The 19,867-nt window shown below is 42.2% G+C and overlaps 1 protein-coding gene across 2 annotated transcripts in view; it reads left to right on the top strand.

The window, feature by feature from the left end:
• The window catches only part of LOC134339397 (dual specificity mitogen-activated protein kinase kinase 7), a 101,013-nt gene that overhangs the window by 49,634 nt on the left and 31,512 nt on the right, over positions 1 to 19,867 (top strand). For both annotated transcript variants that reach the window (XM_063035858.1, XM_063035859.1), the window contains 5 exons: positions 2,651 to 2,717; positions 7,249 to 7,362; positions 15,627 to 15,746; positions 18,009 to 18,116; positions 19,594 to 19,773. In XM_063035858.1, coding sequence (XP_062891928.1) covers positions 2,651 to 2,717; positions 7,249 to 7,362; positions 15,627 to 15,746; positions 18,009 to 18,116; positions 19,594 to 19,773 — 589 coding nt within the window. The remainder of the gene's footprint in view (positions 1 to 2,650; positions 2,718 to 7,248; positions 7,363 to 15,626; positions 15,747 to 18,008; positions 18,117 to 19,593; positions 19,774 to 19,867) is intronic.

The following is a 19,867-nucleotide window of genomic DNA, read 5'->3' on the forward strand; positions in this document are numbered from 1 at the left end:
TGTCAATCAGGACCCTATTGGCTATTTTGCACCAAGAAGAATTAGCAATTTTTTTCTCCATAAATGAAGCATTTCTTCTATATCCTTTCCAGTGCAATCCCTTCCTTTTGTGTGGTGAGGCTCAATTGTACTCCAGCTGTGGTCTGACAAATACATTAGTAAGTTGTACCATAACCCTCCTGCTTTTAAATTTACTGACATGATTAATGAAGGCAACTGAACCATAAGCCTTTTCACTATCTTATCTGCTTGTGCCACCACCTCCAGGGATCTTTGAACTAGTTAGTGTACAGAAGGCTTTCTGTTCCTCAATGCTTACTCAGACCCTATTATTTAAAGTGTATATGACTTTTCCATATTTGTCCTTCCAAAGTACAACACCTCATATTTAATAGGATTAAATTCTATTTGACAGGTAACTCAGACTTAGGATCTCTGTGTTTACATTTATTTCCCTTCCCAATTAGCAATTTCTTTAGCATTGCTAATTACTTAACTATACCTGTGTAAATCATGCATAAGCATTATACCTTCTTCTTCTTCATCTCTGATGGTGGCAATCTCACTACAAACTGCCAGGTATTGATCTGTAAGACAAAGCCAAACCACCTACCCTTTACCCTTCAGTGGCATTACCTTCACAGAATCTTCCTACAATTTGTCAATCATATACAAGGATATCCAAAATCTTTTACAGCTTAGTGCTTGGCCATTTCTTCCTTTTTAGATGCTGTACTTTTCAAATTCACTGCCAAAATAAGTGGCGAAGTGGTTAGGGTGTTGGGCTAGCGATCTGAAGGTCATGGGTTCAAGCCTTGGCCGAGGCAGCGTGTGTGTCCTTGAGCAAGGCACTTAACCACGCAATGCTCCAGTCTACCCAGCTGGGAATGGGTACCGGCAAAAATGCTGGGGGTTAACCACGCGATAGACTGGCGTCCTATCCCGAGGGGGAGTCTTGTACTCTCAGTCGCTTCACGCCACAGAAACCGGCATAAGCACCGGCCTGATGGGCCACAAGGCTCGTGACAGACTTTAATCCACTCACTAGGGCCCTGGCTCTATTCTATAGATTTATTGAGAATGCCCACAAGAAAATTAATCTCAGGGTTGTGTATAGTCGAATATACTTTGAACTTTGGTGACTCTGGAATTCCTTACTCTAGAGGCCACTCAAGCTCAATCATTAGAAATTGAGATTGATAAAATTCTACATATTAAAGAAATCAAGGTATATAAGAATAAAGTAAGAAAATGGTATTTCTTTGTTGTAGGGTTAAATGCCTTCTTTACTCCTCCCTTTTAATCTGTAGCATGAAAACACTGCCTAATCCCCAGTAGTGTCAATGATCACAAGATTATTTTTGCATGAAGAAGGATGCTAACCTAATTTTTCCCATCTTTCTTACGTGACAGTTACACACTGGGCCTGCATGCTGGCCTTGCTCATTCCTCCCTGTGAAATATTCTAGATATAGAGAAAGCCCTTTCTGGAAAGAAACATTTCTTAGATCTTCTAAACTTAGTTTTTTTAATCTAGTACTCTCCATGTTGTTGCCGTGTGCTTGCTTACTGTCTTCTGTTGAAAGAGAGAAGTTCATATCTCCTATTTTAAACCCACAATCACAAGTTTACAGATGTGCTGCTTACAGGTGCATTGCAGTAACAGAAGCTGTGAAAGTCATGAGCTGTACTACCTACATTAGGAGCATGAAGTGACCCTGAAATGTATTTCTGTTTCATCAATGTGTGAAAATCCTGAAACTTCAACTTACTGCACTGCGATAAAAGATCAGAATCAGGTTTAATATCACCGGCGTATGTTGTAAAATTTCTTAACTGTGCATCAGCAATACAATGCAAAACATAATAATAGAGGGGGAAACTATGAATTACAGTATGAATATATATGTTGAATAGATTAAATAAGTAGTGCCAAAAAAGTAGTGAGGTGGTGTTCATTGGTTCAATGTCCATTCAGAAATTGGATGGCAGAGGGGAAGAAGCTCTTCCCCCTCTCCCAGGGTGTGACTGTTAGGTTTGTTGATTGGACAGGTTAGAGGATCTGGTGATAGATGGAAGATGCTAAGCTGGTGAGTAAACCTCTGATAAATAGGATAGTGGGGAAAGTGAAACAGATAAAGACATTCAACCATCAAGTTACTGAACGGTGGAGGTTGGCGACATATATTTGCATTTACATTTTTAATCTTGTTGAGAGGTTTGCATGATGATAGAAAAAGAGAAAGAAGGGTCAGTGATTCTTGGAGCCAGAAGCTGTTGGAATGTGTAGATGAGCAAGGAGGTTTCAATGTCTGACTCAGTGATAAATTACTGACAGTGTTAAGAGTTCTGTAGAGCTATCCACAGTGATTTTCTTGATGACATGAGGAATATGAAGTGCATCTTCTCCATCAACCTGTCTACCTGTGTTCTACTTTCAGAGAGCAATGTACTTTTACATCTCATGTGCAACACACTGCAGGTTAACGATCTTTTACACATCCAGCTTGACAAGATGTCGTTGGGACAATACATGCCATGTTGGGAGGAAATGATCATCTGGCTTTTGGGGCAAAAAGCTTTGGCTTTCATTCTAACTTTCCAGCTTGTTTAGAGTCTGCCAAAATCTTTATCTTGTTTGTTTTTACAGCATAGAGATTGAGCAGAAGCTGCAAGAAATCATGAAGCAGACTGGGTACCTGACAATAGGAGGGCAGGTAAGAGATATAATACTGCTGTTCGTAGTTTATTTGAAGGATGTTGGAACTGTGATCTGGCTCTAGTAAGAAAGCCCCAGGTGTGGAAAAGTATTAGGTACATAGAAAACGGGTCTTTAAATTTTTTAGCTTTTATTTATCCCTGGTTTAATTTTGTTTTCCATATTTTTTCATGTGCTTTATCTCTTTATGTGATGTGAAAACTGATATTAAGCATTGACTGAGAAAGCTTTCACTTTCCTTATTTCCAACATAAGATGATTAAGAGTTCAAGCTTGACACCTATTTCACCCTAAATTATTTCTAAACACTATGGTCTTATCCTTAATATCCAGTGTCGATCCTTTAGCTGAATTTCTGTTTTTGCAACTTGTGTATGACTTGTGTTTGTTACACATTCTCCCATTCTCTGGACGTTCACTTTTGCCCTTCAGTGCCTATAAAAAATATTCACCCCTCTCCTTTGGAAGCTTTCATGTTTTATATTGTTTTACAACATTGAATCACGGTGAATTTAATTTGTCTTTTTGACACTGATCAACAGAAAAGGACTCTTTTGTGTCAAAGTGAAAATAGATCTCCACAAAGTGATATAAATTAAATACAAATATAAAACTAAAAATAATTGATTGTATAAGTAAGTATTCACCCCCTTTAGTATGACACACTGAATCATCACTGGTGCAGCCAGGTGGTTTTAGAAGTCTCATAATTAGTTTATGAAGTTTCATAAGGAGATCACCTGTTTGCAGTCAAGATGTTTTCAATTGATTGTGGTAAAAATACACCTGTATCTGGAAGGTCCAACTGCTAGTGAGTCAGTACCCTGGCAAAAAATACACCATAAAGACAAAAGAATACTCCAAGTAACTCTGCGAATGGGTTGTTGAAAAGCACAAGTCAAGAAAATGTCCAAGTCACTGAATAAGCTTTCAGTGGTTCATCTTGCTAATGCACTTTGTCTTGACTAGATTAATCAAGCAAATTTAATATGCCCTTTTTAAACAATCATTTCAGCTAAACCCAGTCTGGCTTCAGCATTATTGGCACAAAGGTTTTATCTGCCTAGGAATATTGACAGAATAACTGTCCTTTACCTAATGAACATTGTAGCTAAGCTGGTATAAACACAAGAGATTCTGCAGATAACAACAGGAATTCTGCAGATGCTGGAAATTCAAGCAACACACATCAAAGTTGCTGGTGAATGCAGCAGGCCAGGCAGCATCTGTAGGAAGAGGTGCAGTCGACGTTTCAGGCCGAGACCCTTCGTCAGGACTAACTGAAGGAAGAGTGAGTAAGGGATTTGAAAGTTGGAGGGGAGGGGGAGATCCAGAATGATAGGAGAAGACCGGAGGGGGAGGGATAGAGCCAAGAGCTGGACAGGTGATAGGCAAAAGGGGATACGAGAGGATCATGGGACAGGAGGTCCGGGAAGAAAGACGGGGGGCGGGGGGACCCAGAGGATGGGCAAGAGGTATATTCAGAGGGACAGAGGGAGAAAAGGGAGAGTGAGAGAAAGAATGTGTGCATAAAAATAAGTAACAGATGGGGTACGAGGGGGAGGTGGGGCCTTAGCGGAAGTTAGAGAAGTCGATGTTCATACCATCAGGTTGGAGGCTACCCAGACAGAATATAAGGTGTTGTTCCTCCAACCTGAGTGTGGCTTCATCTTTACAGTAGAGGAGGCCGTGGATAGACATGTCAGAATGGGAATGGGTTGTGGAATTAAAATGTGTGGCCACTGGGAGATCCTGCTTTCTCTGGCGGACAGAGCGTAGATGTTCAGCAAAGCGGTCTCCCAATCTGCGTCAGGTCTCGCCAATATATAAAAGGCCACATCGGGAGCACCGGACGCAGTATATCACCCCAGTCAACTCACAGGTGAAGTGATGCCTCACCTGGAAGGACTGTTTGGGGCCCTGAATGGTGGTAAGGGAGGAAGTGTAAGGGCATGTGTAGCACTTGTTCCGCTTACACGGATAAGTGCCAGGAGGGAGATCAGTGGGGAGGGATGGGGGGGACGAATGGACAAGGGAGTTGAGTAGGGAGCGATCCCTGCGGAATGCAGAGAGAGGGGGGGAGGGAAAGATGTGCTTAGTGGTGGGATCCTGTTGGAGGTGGCAGAAGTTATGGAGAATAATATGTTGGACCCAGAGGCTGGTGGGGTGGTAGGTGAGGACCAGGGGAACCCTATTCCTAGTGGGGTGGCGGGAGGATGGAGTGAGAGCAAATGTACGTGAAATGGGGGAGATGCGTTTAAGAGCAGAGTTGATAGTGGAGGAAGGGAAGCCCCTTTCTTTAAAAAAGGAAGACATCTCCCTCGTCCTAGAATGAAAAGCCTCATCCTGAGAGCAGATGCGGCGGAGATGGAGGAATTGCGAGAAGGGGATGGCGTTTTTGCAAGAGACAGGGTGAGAAGAGGATTAGTCCAGATAGCTGTGAGAGTCAGTAGGCTTATAGTAGACATCAGTGGATAAGCTGTCTCCAGAGACAGAGACAGAAAGATCTAGAAAGGGGAGGGAGGTGTCAGAAATGAACCAGGTAAACTTGAGGGCAGGGTGAAAGTTGGCGGCAAAGTTAATAAAGTCAACGAGTTCTGCATGCGTGCAGGAAGCAGCGCCAATGCAGTCGTCGATGTAGCGAAGGAAAAGTGGGGGACAGATACCAAAATAGGCACGGAACATAGATTGTTCCACAAACCCAACAAAAAGGCAGGCATAGCTAGGACCCATACGGGTGCCCATAGATACACCTTTAGTTTGGAGGAAGTGGGAGGAGCCAAAGGAGAAATTAGTAAGAGTAAGGACTAATTCCGCTAGACGGAGCAGAGTGGTGGTAGAGAGGAACTGATTAGGTCTGGAATCCAAAAAGAAGCGCAGAGCTTTGAGACCATCCTGATGGGGGATGGAAGTATGTAAGGACTGGACATCCATGGTGAAAATAAAGCGGTGGGGGCCAGGGAACTTAAAATCATCGAAAAGTTTAAGAGCGTGAGAAGTGTCACGAACATAGGTCGGAAGGGATTGAACAAGGGGTGATAAAACCGTGTCGAGGTATGCAGAAACGAGTTCGGTGGGGCAGGAGCAAGCTGAGACAATAGGTCGGCCAGGACAGGCAGGTTTGTGGATCTTGGGTAGGAGGTAAAAACGGGAAGTGCGGGGTGTGGGAACTATAAGGTTGGTAGCAGTGGATGGGAGATCCCCTGAGCGGATAAAGTCAGTGTTGGTGTGGGAGACAATGGCCTGGTGCTCCTTAGTGGGGTCACGATCGAGGGGTAAATAAGAGGAGGTATCCGCGAGTTGTCGCTGTGCCTCGACAAGGTAGAGGTCAGTACGCCAGACTACAACAGCACTCCCCTTATCGGCGGGTTTAATAATAAGGTTAGGATTAGTGCGGAGGGAGTGGAGAGCAGAGCGTTCCGAAGGAGTGAGGTTGGAATGGGGACAAGGTGCGGTGAAGTCGAGATGGTTGATGTCCCATCGGCAATTAGCGATAAAGAGATCCAGAGCAGGCAGAAGACCAGAGCGGGGTGTCCATGAAGAAGAGGAGGGTTGAAGACGGGAGAAGGGGTCATCGGTGGGGGTGGAAGAGTCCTTGCCGAAGAAGTAGGCTCGGAGACGGAGACGGCGGAAGAAAAGTTCCGCATCCTGGCGAACACGGAACTCGCTGAGGTGTGGGTGAAGGGGGACAAACGTGAGATCCTGCAGATGTTGGAAATCTGTTGTGTGTATAGCCAACCTAGTATGTTTACTTTTTCAAAGGAATGTGGCCTAACTTCGCCCAGATAACAAGGCAGAAACTTGCTTTTGGCACTCTTAAAAGAATATCCATTGATACTTGTAGGTTAAAGAAGGTAATGTCAATGTTCAAAGGTACAATTTAATGTCAGAAATGTATACAATATACATCCTGAAATGCTTTTTCTTTGCAACCAATGTCCATTGGTTCTTTCTCCTGATATGATTTCTTGCAAGACAGCTGTGCCCTGACTTTTACTAGTGCATTATGTAGTTAATATTTTAATGAAAAGTTCAGCCTCCCTGATTCTAGTCAACTAATCCACAATCTATTTTTACAAACTTTTAATTAAGGCTCTACATTAGGCTAAGTTGTAACTCCAGTTGTTGGATCATTTTCTTCTGTTACCTATTAATATCAGTAGTCCTGATGCCGTATTTGCTCAATTGTTTCCTTGTTGTAAAAAGCAGTTACTGTCACTTGAGCTCTGAGGTCTATAATGAAGTCTGGAGTTACATTATGTAAGCATTAGTGACCAGTTTATTAGTTAAAAGCTGCTTGAAAGCTTTCATCATTTTGCTGATTGGACAGTAGTTACCCCTGCTCAATAAGCTGTGATGAACAGGATGTGCGCCTGCAATTTTCCATTTTATCAGTTCATGGTTGGTGCATACAGCGGGCTAAAGGGCCTGTTTTGTACTGAATGTCTGTCAGTTACATATCTAATATCATGGTCAAATGTTGCAGATCAGAGTTTATAATTGACCATTGCTTCTTGCATTTGTGTCAGCGATATCAGGCCGAAATCAGTGACCTGGAAAACCTGGGTGAGATCGGCAGTGGTACATGTGGGCAGGTCTGGAAAATGAGATTCAAGAAGTCTGGACACATAATAGCTGTGAAGGTGAGTAAGGCATGCCTAACCAGTTTGAATGAGAATGAGGAGATATTCGAGGGTTTTGTTTCTTGCTTTCATGACCCTTCTTCTGGAAAAAAAATATTTTCAAAAGCAGAGGGAAAAATTCTGTTATCCAAGCTTACTGTTTATTGATGAACCGTGAAAATCATTGAACGTTCTTCAGTGTATTTGAAGCTGTTTGTACCTGGTTTTCACTGGGGTGGACAAGGTTGAAACAGAATCAGTTTTATTATTGCTAATGTGTCGTGAGATTTGTTGTTCTGCAGTAGCATTACAGTACAAAACATAAAAATACTATGTTACAAAATAAATAGTGCTAAAAATGAATAATGAGGTAGTGTTCATGGATTCATAAACCATTCAGAAATCTAAATGGAAGAGGGGAAGAAGCTACACACACCAAATGCTGAAGGAACTCAGTAGGCCAAGCAACGTTTATGGAAAAGAGTAAACAGTTGATGTTTTGGGCCAAGACCCTTCATCAGAACCAGAGAAAAAAGATGGGAAGTCAGAATGAGAAAGTGGGGGGGGAAGGGATGAAGAAATACAAGGTAGTAGGTGATAGGTGAAACTGGGAGGGTGGGAGAGGTGAAGTGAAGAGCTAGGAAGTCGACTGGTGAAAGAGATAAGGGGTTGGGAAGGAGGAATCTGATTGGGGAGGAAGAAAGGGAAAGAGGAGGAGCACTTAAGGGAGGTGATGGGCTGGAAATGAGATAAGCTGAGAGAGGGAAATGGGAATGGTGAGGGGGAGTAGGCACTATTACAGGAAATTTGAGAAATCAATGTTCATGTCATCAGGTTGGAGGCTGCTCAGACAGAATATAAGTGTTGCTCTTCCAACCTGAGGGTGGCCTCATTGCAGTAGTGGAGGAGGACATGGACTGACATGTCGGAATGGAAATGGGAAGTGGAGTTAAAATGTGGCCACTGGGAGATCCTACTTTTTCTGGCAGACGGAGCGTAGGTGCTTGGTGAAGCATCTGCAGATTTTCTCGTTTATGAGGGGAAGAAGCTGTTCTGAAAACATTCAATGTGGGTCTTCAGGCTCCTTTACATCTTTGCCAATGGTAGTAACACAAAAGGGGCATGTCCTGGATGCAGAAAGGGTTTCATGATGGACACCACCACCTTGAGCCACTGTCTCTTGAAGATATCCACAATGGTGAAGAGGATTATAACCATGATGGAAATGGCTGAGACCTACTTTGCCCTAATTCAAAAACTTAGATTAAAAACACTTGGCTATCCTTTTCCCTTTATATAAATACTTTGAAACTTAAAGTTATGGTTACTACCTGCAAAGGGCTCACCAAAGACTCCTCATCCACCTGACCAACTCCATTCCCTAAGGCAGTGCCCCATCCCTTGTCAAACTACCTACATACAAGCACAAAATGCTCTCCTGGATGTATTTCAAAATGCCCTTTGCCTAGTTCTTTTCCATTAAAACAACTCCAGTTAGTATTGGTAAACCTACTCTAACCCTATCCTCTACTACTCTAACCATGTTCTTCTTGCACTTCTCTCTGCGATTTGCCTGCATACCTCCTCCTTATCTCCTGTTAACTGTTGGAGGGCCTATAGAAAATCACAGCGAAGTGATTACCCCTTTCTCTATTCCTAAGATTTACTCTAGCAGCCTCATTTGAAGAGCATTTTAAGGCATCCTCCCTCATTACTGCAGTGATGGTCTCCCTGATCAAACAATGCAATGCCCTTTCTCTTTTGCATTCCTCTCTCATGTCCGAAACTTCTATACCATGGAATGTTGAGATGCCTGCCCTACCCTTCTATCAAACATACCTCAGTGATTGTATCAAAGTCATTTCCACATGCTGTTGAATGTTCTGGGTTCATCTGTCTCAGGCTCCTTCCATTAAGACAAATGTAGCTTGATCTTTCAATCCTATTCATAGAAACTTTAGTGTACTCATTGGTAAATTGCTGAAGGCCAACAGGCAGATGTAGCAAGTAAAAAAAGATGGAAAGTGGTATGTTGGCCTTTGTTACAAGAGAACTTGAGTACTAATACTTCCTTACAACATAGATGGAGACAGTTTTCCTCATCAAATCACCGAAACGTCAACTGTACCTCTTTCTAGAGATGCTGCCTGGCCTGCAGCGTTCACCAGCAACTTTGATGTGTGTTCCATCATTGGTTTTTTGTAAACTAATTTTCTCTCACGTGAGATACCAGATAGATCAGTCTTATTGTTATTGTGTAAAGAAAGTCATAAAGAACTACAACACAGAAGCAGGCCCTTCGAACTATTAATCTGCCAAGTCCCATTGACCTGCACCTGGGTCATAGCCCTCCATACCTCTCCTATCCATATACTTTTCCAATCTTCTCTTAGGTGTTTAAATCAAACCCGTATTCACTACGTCCATTGGTAGCTCATTTAATATTCTCACCGCCCTCTGAATGAAGAAGTGCCTCCTCATGTTCCCTTAAATATTTTAGAAACATAGAAGGAACTACAGCACAATACAGGCCCTTCAGCCCACAATGCTGTGACAAATGTGTACTTACTTTAGAAATTACCTAGGGTTACCCATTGCCCTCTATTTTTCTAAGCTCCATGTGCCTATTCAGGATCCTCTTAAAAGACCCTATTGTATCCACCTCCACCACAGTCACACAGCCCAGTCCATGCACTCACCACTCTCTGTGTAAAAAAAAACACAACAACTTACCCTTGACATCCCCTCTGTACCTACTTCCAAGCACCTTAGAACTATGCCCTCTCATGTTAGCCATTTCAGCCCTGGAAAAAAGCCTCTGACTATCCACATGATCAATGCCTCTCATCGCCTTATATACCTCTATCAGGTCACCTCTCATCCTCCGTCGCTCTAAGGAGAAAAGGCCAAGTTCACTAAACCTGTTCTCATAAGGCATGCTTCCCAATCCAGGCAACATCCTTGTAAATCTCCTCTGCACCCTTTCTATAGTTTCCACATCCTTCCCGTAGAGAGCTGACCAGAACTGAGCACAGTACTCCAAGTGGGGTCTGACCAGGGTCCTTTATAGCTGCAACACACATCAAAGTTGCTGGTGAACGCAGCAGGCCAGGCAGCATCTGTAGGAAGAGGTGCAGTCGACGTTTCAGGCCGAGACCCTTCGTCAGGACTTTATAGCTGTAACATTACCTCTTGGCCCTTGAACTCAATCCCATGATTAATGAAGATCAATGCACTGTATGCCTTCTTAACCACACGGTCAACCTGTTTTACATTCAACTTGTTTGCATCTACTCTGTCTGTACCCCTCATAATTTTGTATGCCTCTGTCAAGTCTCTCTTCATTCTGCTTCACTCCAGGGAATAAAGTCCGAACCTATTCAACCTTTCCCTATATCTCAGATCCCCAAGACCTGGCAACATCCTTGTAAAGTTTCTCTGTACCCTTTCCTGTAGGTAGGTGATCAGAACTGCACTCAGTACTGCAAATCAGGTCTCACCAACACCTTATACAACTTTAACATAACATCCCAACACCTGTACTCAGTACTTTGATTTATGAAGGCCAAACTCTGTTTTTATGACCCTATCAACTTGGGATGCCACTTTCAAGGAATTATGGAATTGTATTCCCAGATCTCTTATTTCCTGTAATCTAATTTTCTCTGACACGCGATACTGGATAAGTCAAAGTTTAAAGTTCAAAGTAAATTTATTATCAAAGTACATATATGTTTCCAAATACAACCCTGAGATTCGTCTTCTTGCAGGCACTTACGATAAATCCAAAAACATAATAAAATCAGTGAAAACCCACATCCTACAGGACAGGCAAACAACCTATGTGCAAAAGACAACAAACTGTGCAAATACAAAATGAAAAAAATAATAAATAATTAGGCAATAAACATTGAAAGCATGAGAGGAAGAGTCACTGAGGGTGAGTCCATAGTTTGACCTTGCAGAAACTAATGGCCTACAAACCTTGCCAAAGCCGGCGTGTATCTGATTCCATGTGTAACTTCAGTTGGAATTGTTTTCTTGCTTCTCACCTTCCATAGGTTGTACTCGGACTTCTTGTATAATTCTGGATTACCGGCCTTGAATGCCACAGATCTGCCCTCAGCAGACTACAGATCATCTGATTCATTCATGGCTTTTAGTGTCAGTATGTCTGGTATGTTTTCAAAGGCACACATCATCCACACAGGTCTTATTGAAGTCAGTGATAACTGTGGCATGTTCATTGAGATTCAGAGTTGAATCCCTGAATATTGTCTAATCCACCAACTCAAAGCAGTTTGTAAACACACCTCTGCCTCCCTCGATCATACCTTCTTGATATGCTTCCGGGGCACCATTAAGAAGGCAGCTCGTGTGATCCTCTCCGATGGAAATCATCAAATATTCCTGTTTCAGACTGCTATAGCTGAATTCCACAGCTACAGCCATGGACAATACAGTAAGTAATATCTTTTCAAGGCGTTTAAAAAAATCTATCAGTACTCAAAGTTGACGAATCTCGGATGGCAGTCTCCAGTTGCTAGCGCAGTTTCCCTTTAAGGTAGTGGAAGAGAGGGTGCTGCAATGGATTAAAAATTTATTTAAGAAGAGGGTTCCAACTTCCACTACTGGCTATTCTGTTGGCAAAGGCACAGTCTGTGGTAAATAAAATGAAGGACCTCAAAGCTAGATTGTTGTATCAGAGGGATATCAGAGGCAATTGTGTTTTTTTGTTTTACGGAGACTTGGAAGGATATTAATAAGGTTGAAAGAGTGCAGAGGAGGTTTACAAGGATGTTGCCGAGACTTGAGAAACTGAGTTACAGAGAAAGGTTGAATAGGTTAGGACTTTATTTCCTGGAGCGTAGAAGAATGAGGGGAGATTTGATATAGGTATATAAAATTATGATGGGTATAGATACAGTGAATGCAAGCAGGTTTTTTCCACTGAGGCTAGGGGAGAAAAAAAAACAGAGGACATGGGTTAAGGGTGAAAGGGGAAAAGTTTAAAGGGAACATCGGGGGGGGCTTCTTCACACAGAGAGTGGTGGGAGTGTGGAATGAGCTGCCAGATGAAGTGGTAAATGCGGGCTCACTTTTAACATCTAAGAAAAACTTGGACAGGTACATGGATGAGAGGTGTATGGAGGGATCTGGTCCGTGTGCAGGTCAGTGGGACTAGGCAGAAAAATGGTTTGGCACAGCCAAGAAGGGCCAAAAGGCCTTTTTCTGTGCTGTAATGTTCTATGGTTCTATGGTCCTGCCATTCTGGACGCAGCAATGTAGCTTGCTGGCTTCATGATTTACCATCAAAATAAGACTGCTGAGTCTTTCAAAGGCAGAAGAAGTAGAAACATAGAAAACCTACAGCACAATACAGGCCTTTCTCTTGTACTTACTTTAGAAATTACCTAGGGTTACCCATAGCCCCCTATTTTTCTAAGCTCCATGTACCTATCCAGGAGCCTCTTAAAAGACCCTGTTGTATCCTCATCCACCACAGTCACTGGCTGCCCATTCCATGCACTAACCACTCTCTGCGTAAAAAAACTTACCCCTGACATCCCCTCTGTACCTATTTCCAAGCACCTTAAAACTGTTTCCTCTCCAAGTGGAGTATGCTTTATGATTAACTCCTCATGGTGCACGAATGTGGTGGTTTTTACCCAGTGCTGCTCAATCTGCCTGGAACACCTCACGATTGAGTGTCATCCATTTTACTTGCTGTGTGAGTTTTCAGCCATTATCTTGGTAGAGGTGTACATCCCACCTCAGGCCTACGTCAAACAGGCTCCAGACAAACTGAGCAATGTAATCAACAGGCATGAAATAGCATATCCTAATGCCTTCCCCATCATTTTGGGGGTCTTAACCAGGCCAGCTTGAAGAAGTCTGTAAATAATTATAACCAAACTTATCACTTGTGGAACCAGTGGAGCCAATTCACTGGACCACTGTTATACTACCATCAAAAGCTCTTACCGTACCATCTCACACCCACACTTTGGAAAGTCTGATCATCTGGCTGTACTTCCTGAATATAGGTAGAAACTGAAGACTGCAGCACCAGTAGAGAGGACCAAGAAGGTAGGGACAAGGGAAGTGTAAGAGAGCTTACAGGACTGTTTTCATTCAGTGGACTGGACTGTATTCAAGAATTGGTCTTCGCGTCTGAATGAATTCACCACAACCATCACTGACTTCATTAAAATTTGTGTGGATTAGTGGGTGCCCATGAGAGCATACCGTACATACCGGAATCAAAAGCCATGAATGAACTATCAGATCGTAGTCTGCTAAGGGTTAGATCAAGTCTGGTAATCCAGGACTATACAAAAAGGCCAAGTACGACTTATGGAAAACTACCTTAAGAGCAAAAGAACAATTCAGAATGAGGTTAGAGGCAAAATCGGATGTCCATCTACTGTGGCAGAGTTTGCAGGCCATTACATCCTACAAAGCGAAACCTAATATCATGAATGGCAGTGATGCTTCACTCCCCGAAGAGATCAACACCTTTTAAGCTTGCTTTGAAGGGGAGAATAAAACTAATCTCATGAGGATCCCTGCAGCATCTGGTGACCCTGTGAACTGTCTCAGAGGCTGACATCAGAACATATTAAGAGGGTGAACCTTGCAAGGTGACAGGCCCTGATGATGTAGCTGGTAGGACTCTGAAAACCTGTCCCAACCAACTGGCGGTGTGTGAAAAGATATGTTCAATCTCTCTTGCTACAGTCAGAAATTCCCACCTGCTTCAAAAGGGTAACAATCATACCAGTGCCCAAGAAGAGCAGGGTAAGCTGCCTTAATGACGATCAACTAGTAGCACTCACATCTATGGTTGTGAAGTGCTTTGAAAGGTTGTTTGTGGTGAGAATCAACTCCTGCCTTAACAAGAACCTAGACCCACTGAGAATTGCCTATCACCTCAGTAGGTCTACAGTGGATCCAAACTCATTGACTCTTCACGCAGCCTTGGATCACCTGGACAATATTAATACTTGTGTTACATTGTTGTTTATTGACTACAGCACAGTTCTGATCAAAAAGCTCCCAAAACCTGGGCCTCTGTACCTTCCTCTGCAAATGGATTCTTAGTTTCCTTACTGGAAGATCACAGTCTGTGCAGATCGAAAATTAACATCTCCAACTCACTGATAGTTGGCACTGGGGCACATCGGATGTGTGTTTAGCCCACTGCTGTATTCTCTCTACACCCTGAGTGTGTGGCTAGGCACAGCTCAAGTGCCATCTATAGATTTGCTGATGACAGGACTATTGTTGGCAGAATTTCAGATGGTGAAGAGAAAGCGTATAGAGTGAGATAAATCAGCTAGTGAAGTAATATCGCAGCAACAACCTTGCACTCAGCGTTGGTAAGACCAGAAAATTGATTGTGAACTTCAGAAAGAATAAGACAAGGGAACACAGATCAATCCTCATAGAGGGACCAGAAGTGGACAGGGTGAGAAGATATTAAGTTCCAGGGTGTCAACGCCTCCAAGGATCAATCCTGGGCCCAGCGTATCGATGCCGTTACAAAGAAGGTGCGGCAGTGGCTATATTTCATTAGGAGTTTGAGGAGACTTGGTACGTCACCAAAGACACTCAGAAATTTCTACAGATGTACCATGGAGAGCATTCTAACTGGCTGCATCACTGTCTGGTATGGAGGGGTGGAGTCACTGCACAGGATTGAAAGGAGCTGCAGAAAGTTGTAAACTCTGTCAGCTCCATCATGGGCACTAGCCTTCCCAGCATCCAGGACGTCTTCAAAAGGCAGCATCCATCATTAAGGACCCCCATCACCCAGGACGTGTCCTTTTCTCATTGCTACCAGCAGGTGGAGGTACAGGAGCCTGAAGGTACACTCAACTATTCAGGAATAGCTTCTTCCACTCTGCCATCAGATTTCTGGAATGAACAGTGAACTCATGAACAATACCTCACTACATTTTTTTTCTTTTTGCACCTCTTATTTAATTTAGCTTTTTATATGTATTGTATGTGTATTTACTGTAATTTGTAGTTTTTAATTATGTATTGCAATGTACTGTTGATGCCACTTAACAACAAGTTTTACCCGCTATGCCAGTGATTTTAAACCTGATTCTGAAATGGTCTTTAACTTCTGCCTATACACTGGGAGTAGAAGTACAACCAGATGATCAGATTTTCCCAGTTGCGGGTGTGGGATGGCACGGTTACCTCATGATTTGTGTGTAGGTCTGACTTGATGGTACTAAAGCTCATAGCTTTGTTTTTTTTCGTATTTTCAGCAAATGCGGCGCTCGGGTAACAAAGAAGAGAACAAGCGAATCCTGATGGATTTGGATGTAGTGTTGAAAAGTCATGACTGCCCTTACATCGTGCAGTGCTACGGGACCTTCATTACCAACGTAAGCACGTGCCCTGAATGTTGTCTTCACAATAACATATGGCAACAGCAGCCCCTTGGCTTGTGCATGTAAACCTTCTACAGAGATATTTTCTTTTGTGTGAGTGTGAGTAGGAGCTGGATTTTCTTCAAAGAATATAGGAAACAGGGAAACTTCCCTTTTTATTTAGTGCGTATGTTCAAGTTCACATTCAGTTTATTGTCATTCAACCATACACATGTACACTGCCAAACGAATCAACGTTCCTCCAGACCAAGGTGCACAACACAGTATATACAGTATATCTCACACATAATGTAAAACAATATTACCACAAATAAATTAACAAATAATAAGAGAAATGTATGATACAGCTTAAAAAAGTAAACATTATAATACTACTGGCACTTCATTCGTAATGAGATCTGGGTGGCACAGCAGGGAATTCAGTAGTCTTACAGCTTGGAGGAAGAAGCTGTTTCTCATCCTGACAGTTCTTGTCCTAATTCTGCTGTTTCCCTGCCTGATGATAGGGGATCAAAGAATTTCTGGATGAGTGGGAGGAATTGCTGATAGTCCTAAGGGCCCTGTGTATGCAGAGCTCTTGATAAATACTTCTGATGGGTAGGAGAGATACCTGATGATCCTTTAAACAGTCCTTGCAATCCTTTGTAGGGACTTGCAGTGAGATGCCTTGCAATTCCAATACCAGCTGTTGATGTGGGTTGTTAGGACACTCTCATTGGTGGTCCTGTAAAATTTGGTTAGAATGGGGTGGAGGAGAGAGCCTCACTTGCATCGATATCCTCAGGAAGTGGAGACGCTGCTGTGTTTTCTTGACCAAAGATGTGGTGTTGAGAGACCAGGTGTGATTGTCCATTATGTGCCAGCACTCCCAGCAACTTGGTACTCCTTAACACTCCACTGAGGAGCATTTTATATGCAGTGAGGAGTGGTCAACCTTCATCTTCCTAAGTTCACAATCATCTCTTTGGTCACGTCCATGTTCAGACTCAAGTTGTTGTGCTTGCACCATATTATCAGCCGCTCTACCTCCTCTCTCTATGCCATCTCATCATTTTTGCTGATGAGGCCAAACGTTGTGTCATCAATGAGCTTGATGATTTGTTTTGGGCTGGATAATGACAAGACATCAATGTAAGAGCCAATGTAATGTTATAAACTTGGTTTGAAAGCACATCATGCAGTCATGGATGTTGTGACTGGGATCAAAGCCACTGGAGAGAAACTGGAGTTGTGGATATGAACACAACTCCATCACAACATAACAGACATTCTTGCAGAGACACTCATGCATGGTAGGAGCTCACAAATCGAAAAGTACATTAACTTTTTTTACACCCTTAATATCAAAGAAAGCAGCAGGTGATTCAATACAATTTCAATAGTTGCAATGACATTGTTTCCTTCAATATTTTTTTGTTTGACAGTACTTCCTTTGAATTACATATCTACAGTGGGAGACACCTCTGTTCAAACACTCCTATTGACACAGATATTCTAAAAACTATGAAGGCAGAGAGCCAGACACCAGAGTACACAGTAGATCAGCTATTGACTGCAACTATACCTGTGGTCATGTTTGATATGTTAAGTGACAATTTCAGTCTGGTCTGCCAAGTCACAATGGTGCAAATACCTTAGCCTTATTGCCTGGTTTGATGCAAGCCAATTAGCATAACCCATCGTTTTAACGTTTGGCAGATGCATATGTAATCTCTTTGTCTGTGAGCCAGTTTAACTTCAATTTACTGCTTGCACTCTACAATCTGCACTAAGAGCTGAAGCAACACACATCAAAGTTGCTGGTGAACGCAGCAGGCCAGGCAGCATCTCTAGGAAGAGGTGCAGTCGACGTTTCAGGCCGAGACCCTTCGTCAGGACTAACTGAATGAAGAGTCACCTCTTCGTAGAGATGCTGCCTGGCCTGCTGCGTTCACCAGCAACTTTGATGTGTGTTGCTTGAATTTTCAGCATCTGCAGAATTCCTGTTGTTTAAGAACTGAAGCCTGGTTCTTGCTTGAATTAATATCTGCTATATTCACGTAGCTCCAGATACTCACTATCAATGGGTAGATAGTGTGCTTCTCGCCTTATTTATCTAGATTTTGAATTAATTATCTTGTAAAAACCCCTTGTAGAGAAATACAGAGAGCCACTGCATATATTAAAAAATTAATGCTTCCAAGTAACCTAAGACCTATAAGCACACGTTTTGAGACTCTTATGTGATGACCCAGAGTTGCTTTCTGTAATGTGCAGACTGATGTGTTCATTGCCATGGAACTGATGGGTACATGTGCTGAGAAGCTGAAGAAACGGATTCAGGGGCCTATTCCAGAAAAGATTCTTGGCAAAATGACGGTTGCGGTAAGGATTCAGAACATGTTAAAGGAATATTCTAATATCCTCGGATACACTTGCTGTTGACATGAAGAGGAAAGTTTGTCACATGATTCATGGGAAGGTTCAATGTGTTTTGATGAATGGCCTTTCTTGTTGCAGTTTTGAAACGAGAGTATAAGAGACCATTGGGAATATTCCCTGCTCTGTGAACTCATTTGATAAAGATAATCACATCCATAGTTTGACAACACAACACAGAAACAATGCATTTATTCTGTGTTGTTCATTGTCCCAATGTAACAATAGCCTTGATTCTGGGTTCACTTTTATAATGTGGCCTGTATCATCAAGCCTGGGCAAAGTAGCCTTACTTTGTTATTACCAGTTACTGAGAGAAACTAATAAACTGAGATTCTACATACTGTGAAACCTTATTAAATACCAAAAAAAAATTAAAGCACTGAATAGATAAAGAAAATGCTATTTTGAAATCCCATTTTTTTTAAATCAATGTCTCTTGGTTGTGTTTGAGCATTCCCTTGCGTTTGAGATGTGCAAGGACTGTGAAAAATTCTCATAAAAATCTAATGCTATCAGTGGTAACAAAGGGAAGCAGCACTTAATTTGGCTGCAAAGCTGCAATAAAGACCAGTGCCATCCCATTTATAGATTGCTGCCAGATAGGGGTCCAATTGCTAATATATCTGGATATCCAATGAATATTGCAGTGCTGCTACAAGTTCTAGGCAGGTCTGCTACCATTGTTCATATCTTTTTACTGTTGCTTTTAGTTTGAGGGGACACTTTTCCAGGCTGAACTTAAACTTTAGCTCACATTGAATATTTGTTACGTTGCTATCAAACCTCCATCTGATGTGGAAGATGGTTTAAGCCTATGATCTGTAAAATATGTTTAGTTCACTAAATTGAGTCTGTCAAGCAATAGAAAGCATGTTACTGTAATGAGAGTTTGATGACTTAGGGCCTGTACTCTGTAGAACTCAGAAAGAAGTAGGGGGATCTCATTGAAATCTACAGAATATTGAAAGGTCTGGATACAGTGAACAGGGAGAAGATGTTTCCATTATTTTGAGAGTATAAATTCCAAGGGCACAATGAAGAGTTGTCCCTTCAAAACTGAGATGAGGAAGAATTTCTTTAGCCAGTGCATGGTGAATCTACAACTTACTGTCACAGAAGGCTGTAGAGGTCAAATCATTGGGTGTACTAAAGGCAGAGATTGATGGGTTCTGGGTTGGTAAAGAGGGTTCAGAGCTACAGGAAGAAGGCAGAATAGGGTTAAAAAATTCAGCCATGGTTGAATGGCAGAGCAGACTAAATGGATGGAGTGGCCTAATTCTTTTCTTGTATCTTCTGCTCTTAATTTAAGTACTTTGGAAAAATTAAGAGATGCAGAGGCATGTGAAATTTCCATCCACTCTGACATTGTGTTATAATTAGTCCCAACTCAATAGTAAGTATGTTATTTTTTTTTAAACAGATTGTCAAAGCTTTGTTTTATCTGAAGGAGAAGCATGGTGTCATTCACAGAGATGTCAAACCTTCTAATATTCTTCTGGATGAGCGGGGTCAAATCAAATTATGTGATTTCGGGATTAGCGGGAGACTGGTAGACTCGAAAGCAAAAACGAGGAGTGCAGGATGTGCAGCATACATGGCGGTGAGTCCATGAAATTGGAATATCAGTGCTTCCAATGATATATAATAATTGTGTTTTTTACTGCAAGGAAATGAGGTATTAGTGGTCACTTTTG

This window comes from Mobula hypostoma, chromosome 29 (assembly GCF_963921235.1).
Source record: "Mobula hypostoma chromosome 29, sMobHyp1.1, whole genome shotgun sequence".
Taxonomy (NCBI): Eukaryota; Metazoa; Chordata; class Chondrichthyes; order Myliobatiformes; family Myliobatidae; genus Mobula; species Mobula hypostoma.